At 35.8% G+C, this 6,883-nt stretch overlaps 1 protein-coding gene across 1 annotated transcript in view; it reads right to left on the bottom strand.

Annotated features, from left to right (window-relative positions):
• Positions 1-1,777: 1,777 nt before the first annotated feature.
• The window catches only part of mettl9 (methyltransferase 9, His-X-His N1-histidine), a 5,462-nt gene continuing 356 nt past the window's right edge, over positions 1,778-6,883 (bottom strand). Inside the window, exons 2-5 of the mRNA XM_016440769.1 lie at positions 5,672-5,952; positions 5,378-5,587; positions 4,300-4,484; positions 1,778-2,506 (exon numbers count right to left, since the gene is read on the bottom strand). Coding sequence (XP_016296255.1) covers positions 2,298-2,506; positions 4,300-4,484; positions 5,378-5,587; positions 5,672-5,952 — 885 coding nt within the window. The 3' untranslated portion in view covers positions 1,778-2,297. The remainder of the gene's footprint in view (positions 2,507-4,299; positions 4,485-5,377; positions 5,588-5,671; positions 5,953-6,883) is intronic.

The following is a 6,883-nucleotide window of genomic DNA, read 5'->3' as shown; positions in this document are numbered from 1 at the left end:
TTGGGAGGAGAATATCGCTGGATAGGTAATATATCGATTGCACACACGTTTGTTTTCCTCTAGAGGCGCACGGAGGCTCCGAGAACCGGTTAAGGCTAGAAGGGATACTGGGCAGCAGAGCATATGTGACCCTGGAGCACAAAAGCAGTCTTAAAGGGATAGTTCACCCAAAAATTGAGCGCGTACACACCTCACGCACCGGATGCCGTGCGCGCGCCCAAAGACAGTTGGACATAGTGGTGTATAAGAGGTAAAAAATGATATAAATACTGTTCGGTTTCTGGCACAAACCGATCGTTTCGTGTCTTAGGACATCAATGTGTCATCACGAGCCGCAGGGTTTAATTTGGATTTGTCTGTGCATGTTTTTTTTACTCTCATAGATTTTGTTACCATTGCCATGCATTATACGACTGACAGACTGCAACGGCTGGACTTAAAAATCATAATTTGTGTTCTACTGAAGAAACAAAGTCACCTACATCTTGGCTGCCCTGGGGGTAAGCAGATAAACATCAAATTTTTGTACCCTTTAAGTCGCTGGGGTATATTTGTAGCAATAGCCAACAATACACTGTGTGGGTCAAAATGATAGATTTTTCTTTTATGCCAAAAATCATTGGGATAATAAGGAAAGATCATGTTCCATGAAAATATTTTGTTGATTTCCTACCATAAATATATCAAATTTAAGGGCATTTTAAAGGCAGTTTTCTCAATATTTTGATTTTTTTTTTGCACCCTCAGATTTCAGATTTTCAAATAGTTAAAATCTCTATAAAATTGTATAAAACTGTCATTGTATAAATCTCAATTTCAATGACTGGTTTTGTGGTCCAGGGTCAAATATGTTTTTCCATTGTGAACTTGTACAGAATTTTGGGCTTGAATTTCAAAACTGGCTTCATTCCAAACATCAATACACCCTTTGACTCAATTAAAGTATTGTTGAAGGATAAGAACCTATAACTTATTTTGTGCAAACACTTTATTCATAGATGTAAGTTTTTAAAGGTTAAACCCCACTTAAATCTCACGATGGTTTTTGTATTAGTGGACTAATACAAAAAAAAACATTAGATGATTTCCAGCATTTGAATGGTAACTGCGAATCAGCATAATACATTAATATAAAATAAAATTATTAGGCAGTAATCGGAGTCGACTGTGATTGATCCGCTCTGATCCACGTGGAGAAAAGTAACAAATGGCACGTGACAACAGGAGTCTTTTTAGTAAGCCCCGCCTGTTTGGACTCTCCTGTCGTGTCGATTTCTTTCCCTCTCGTTTTTTTTTTGGCCTGGGAAGGGTGTGTGGGAAAGTTTGCTGGATCCTGCTCTAAATCTATTCAAACACACCTAAATCAAACGAAAAATATATTACATACGCGCGCGCATACACTCCATTGCTTTGCCAGAAATGTGTTTCTCTGTCACTTCTCATTTCCAGCATAATGCAGTTTATTTTATTTGTAACCCCATTGTTTTTATGAATGTATACTAGATCATTTGAGTCCAGGATCAATCCAGATGCATATGAAATACCGGCTTGTTTAGCATTAAAAAAAAATGTTTTAAATCCATTAAAAAGGTTTTTATAATACATTTTTGAAAGCTGAATAATCTCTCTCGCTATAAATAGCTTTTTTAAAATTAGCTTTCCTCTTGCATTTTAATAGGTTAATTTGTCTTATTAACATATAGAAGATCAACTAAAAGCTCTGCTTATCTCATCATCATGTATACGGTCAATATTAACGAAAGCTGAAACCAAGCACTGAGCACAAACGTAGATTTATTGCACAGTAAGCATATTCAATACAGGACAATACTTGATTTACAACATTAAAAATATGTCTACAAACAGAACATCACATCCCGTAATTAACGATTATCTACATACATGTATGTTGAGATGTTTTGTGTTGTGCACAGTATCATTTTACTTGTTCATTAAGAACAAAAATGCTCTTACATTGGTCCTAAGATGTTTCTGACAACTCGTACATCACGTGAGAAATTCACTACAAATGCGGAAAACATAAGGGGAGGCACAGAAGGAGATTTCGAGTTTAATAGCTACCTCTCTCTATTAGATATGATCTTTTTTTTTTTTTTTTTCCCCACAGGGAACACCTCACACCAGCTGTACTACACTTGTAGTACAATTACTGCACTGTTCATTAGTTGCAATAAGATATAATCATTTGTTTCTCAAAGATTTCATTTTCCTGAGACGTAACACAGACAAGAAACATCATTCATCTTAAACGAAGCCCTTTCATTTCCGCCAAAAGTTCATTCCTGAGGTTTCAGCACGAAGACGGCGTCATCCAGCATGTAGTAGTCCTTGTACATGTCTCCTTCACACAGATACGGCAGGCGAGTGACGGCCTCCACCTTGAGCCCCACCTTCAGGAACACGTCTGTGCTCAGGTGAGTCACCTGCTCCTCCCACGTCTTGCCCTGCACCTTGATGTGTTCCTTGGGTCGCACCCAGGTCCCACCTTAAAACACAACAGAATAAGTGGAAAAAGTAGTCACAAATTAAACAAGAAATACGAATGCATAGCAAAAAAAAAGAAAATCTTTTAAAATCATGTTGAAAACACATAGTTTGAAAAATGGTTTAATAAGTTACAACTGAATACATATTTTTCTTACACCCTGCATACACGTAAATGTGCACATATTTTTTTTTGTAATATTATTTTTATTACATTTTCTTGAAACACAAGACTGAAACATGTTCATACCGTGTCTGTAACAATACTTACGATGTACAGAAAAGAAAAGAAAACAAACAAACAAACACTAGGGGCTCATATTACATAAAAAGTGTAAAGCACAAAACCAACAAAGGGTTAATACAGTCTGTACTTTGGAAGTTAGATTTAATAATCCATTGCAAACAATAACAACCGCAGTTGTAAGGGGTTAATATAATGCACATTAAAATATATTTAAATACCCAATCAAGAATTTTGATCCTCTATTATATTGTTAATATCCCTACATTCAATAAATAATAAAAATGGACTCCGGATTTTCTTAAATTTAGCTTGTTTACCCTTAAGCATATAGGTTATCTTTTCCATTGCAATGCATGAAGATATTTCTCTTAACCAATGAGTTACGGTAGGCCTTTCTGTCTTTTTCCAATAAATGGCAATGAACCTTTTGCCATGTAAAATGCACATATCTATCAATACTTGATTATCCTTTTTAATATTCCAATTTTCTGGATGAATGCCAAGAATGAAATCTAATGGTAATCTTATCGAAACCATATGCTCTATCATATTTATAATTTCTTTCCAAAACTCTTTTATTTTGTCACATTCCCACATACAGTGAATTAAGGTACAAATGTGCACATATTAATCAATATAAAAAAGGTAAGCAATATAAAATATACATGTAATTATAATATATTTTTTATTTCTTTCCAAAACTCTTTTATTTTGTCACATTCCCACATACAGTGAATTAAGGTACAAATGTGCACATATTAATCAATATATAAAAGGTAAGCAATATAAAATATACATGTAATTATAATATATTTTTTCTCAATATAATGTAGTAATATAATTATTACATTTATTAATTATTCATTTTTTTCCTTATTCATGCAATTATTCATAATTATGAATTAAATAAGTACTTATTCTTTTTAGAATAATTACTCATTCTTAATCAAATAAAGGGTTCTCTATCAGATAATTTCCCATTTTATAGTTTTATTCTGCATGTTGGTTGACTTCAATCATCACATGACTTAAATCTGCTGCACAAAGGTTTTTCCAACATGAATAATATTTTAACAAAAGTTAACCATTTTGCTTTATAAGAAATAATAATAAAAGATCGTACCAAAATACTTGTGAAAAAAATCTAAATCGATTTCTTAAAAAAAAAATCAACATTTTAATTATTTCTGAATTAAAATGATGAGTTTTATTGTGTGTAATGCATTTTAATAACGGAATTCATTTTTTAATAAACACATTAAATTTTAATAAATTACAATAGACAAAATATGGTGTGTTAAGCTGGCAACACTATAAATAAATAAATTAATTAATTAATATTTAATAATAAAAATTAGATGTAAACAAAGAAAACATGAAAAGTAAAAATAAATAAAACATGAAATACTGATTTCACTGACAAATCAGATCTTGAGCATTTCCTCTTACAAGATGTTAGCTCTGCAAGTGTGCTAATCTATAATAAAGCAGCTAGCAGCAGCCACTCATGAATTGCTCAGTAGTTGTGGTTGCAGCGATCGTCTTACCCGTCTCTACATACGGCTGAAAGGGCAGCACAGCCGCTAAGACGAGGCGTCCCGTGTGCGGCACCAGCGATCTCCTGATGTCCTGCAGCAGCTGCAGCGGCTCGTCGCAGCGGTCCAGCAGGTTCAGACAGCTGATCAGATCGTACTGGAAGCCCGTTCGGTGCCACTCATCGAGTCCCAGCAAGCTGGAGATTCAAAGTCAAGCACAGGCTCAGTTGAATCATCTCAGTTCATTAGCATTTCTACTAGGGATGCACCCAAATGAAAATTCTTGGCTGAAGCTGAAACCAAACAAAATGAAACACTGGGCCGAAGACGGTTTTTCACGTTTTTTTCCCCCATGTATTTTTCAAATGTTTTCACCATTACATAAATGAAATAGCCAAAATGTGCTTCATACGGTTTTGTCTTGCTTTACAAAGAAAAAAATAATAATTACAAAACAACCATTTAAAAATACTGAACATTTTTTAACATTCTACCAGATATCATCCATAACAAAGCATAATTTAACTTAAAATTAGTTAGCAAAATTATATTTTTGGCCATTTTTGAGACCCCATTCTTGAATCAGGCATTTTTATTTTTTTTATTGTACAAATAAATGCAGCCTAGAAAATATTACAGATCCCAATTTGAACACTATGTGTTAATGTTATAATAAATGTATAAATAGAGCTGTTGTAATTATTATTATTGTCTTACTTTTTTAGTTTATTTTACAGAACAACAGTAAAATTACAATACTAACATTTATGAATATTGTTGGAGCTTTCATTTTGGTGGAAACCCGCAGGAAGACTTCTTTTTGTTGACAGCAGCAGATTTATGAATGATTCTCATTATGATTTTCGGAAGATGTTTGTCGCACATATCGCATTGTCACATGTCTTGTAAAAATAGTTTCAGAGCAGATTTTCCTCGCGTCCCGTCATTGTTCGGTACAATTTATTCAATCTTTTCAATTATTCGGTCAAACCGAAAGTGTTTTTTTTTTTTTGCCATTTTCGGCCGAATAATTTCGGTTGTGAACATTCGGTGCATCCCTGACTTCTACTAATGCAGGAGGTGTGAGTACCTGTAATTCTTTCTCTGGAGATGCCACTTCATCGGCGTGGAGACTTCGGTGGCAAACACCTCATGAAAGTGACGGCCCATCACTTCTGTCACACCTCCGTCACCGGCTCCCAGATCCAGCATCCTCTGCCCTTTCCATTCCGGCTCGATCCGGAGAAGACTCTGAAACTGGTCCTTCGAGAACACAAACATGGAGCCGCGGCCCAGAAAGCTGCGGACCGACAGGACAGGAGGCCATGAGGAGCCGCTCATCAGAAGCAGCGCTGAAGCCTGCGAGAGAGTCAGGGGTGCTTACCCGTTGATGGAGGTTCGAGACATGACGGGGCTGAGGATGGTGGAGAAGAGCGAGTGGTAGAGCTGCGTGAAGAGCCAGCCGGATTTCTCCATGCTTCGGCGGAGGAAAGCCTTCGTGTCCTCATCCAGATGACTCTGAACGAACTGAGAGCGAACCTGTTCTCCGAGCATGTCTGGACAGCAGTGGTACCACTGCAAACACATCCACAGCATACAACAACAGCAAGAAGAAGTTAAAGGTGCTGTATGTAAGTTTTTGACTCTACTAAAGCATAAAAATATCATAATATGTTTGCAGATATTTAAGAAACATGCTAACTTAACATACTTGTTTATCTGAAAAACAATGCTACAGTCAGTTATTCTCCTTTGAAAATGTGCGTTCCGGGCCGGAATGTCGGTCTCTGTTTTGGTTAGTGAAACCAGTTTACCCAATTGTATTTCGGCACCCCGGGTTGCCAGTTGGCGGAAAAAACTGCGTATTTCATTTCATTCATCGTCAAGTGTGCTCGTTCCTGTTGGTGTCGTCAATCTGGCAACTTGCGTGTGCGTCAAGTCTGAGGAGGAGGGGCCGGATGAAAAAAACCCTCTCCAATATTTTGAATTTGGACTGCAATACCTAGTTCAACCACTAGTTGTCAATCCTACATACAGCACTTTAACAATAATAATAAAAAAAAAACTCTATTATGATGGTCTGTATTCTTGATCTATATCATTTACATGGTTTCAATCATTATCATTTCAAACATGTCATGGTAAATGTAAATGCGGATCGTTTTGAATGGTATTACCATGGTATTTTGATGAATGCTATGGTAATGAATGATTACCACAGTTGCCATATGTTATTACATGGTTAAATTTTTAGTAATGTAAAAGCTACCACAACAGAAATGCTTTCTTATGGCAATACCGTGGTATTTTAATAAACACTATGGTAATTATAATTACCATGTGTCATTATATATGCATGGAATTCCAATAGATTTAAAGGGGTCATCGGATGCCCATTTTCCACAAGTTGATATGATTCTTTAGGGTCTTAATGAAAAGTCTGTAACATAGTTTGGTTAACATTTCTCAATGGTAGTGTAAAAACACCTTTTTTACAGCTCTTTTCAGATCAAGCCGTTTTTGTAGCATTTCCCTTTAAATGTTAATGAGCTCTGCTGACCCCGCCCCTCTCTTCCGAGCTGCTCTCAGAGAGACT

Source organism: Sinocyclocheilus anshuiensis, unplaced genomic scaffold (assembly GCF_001515605.1).
Source record: "Sinocyclocheilus anshuiensis isolate Anshui unplaced genomic scaffold, SAMN03320099.WGS_v1.1 scaffold454, whole genome shotgun sequence".
Taxonomy (NCBI): Eukaryota; Metazoa; Chordata; class Actinopteri; order Cypriniformes; family Cyprinidae; genus Sinocyclocheilus; species Sinocyclocheilus anshuiensis.
This window is presented reverse-complemented; position numbering and strand designations above follow the sequence as displayed.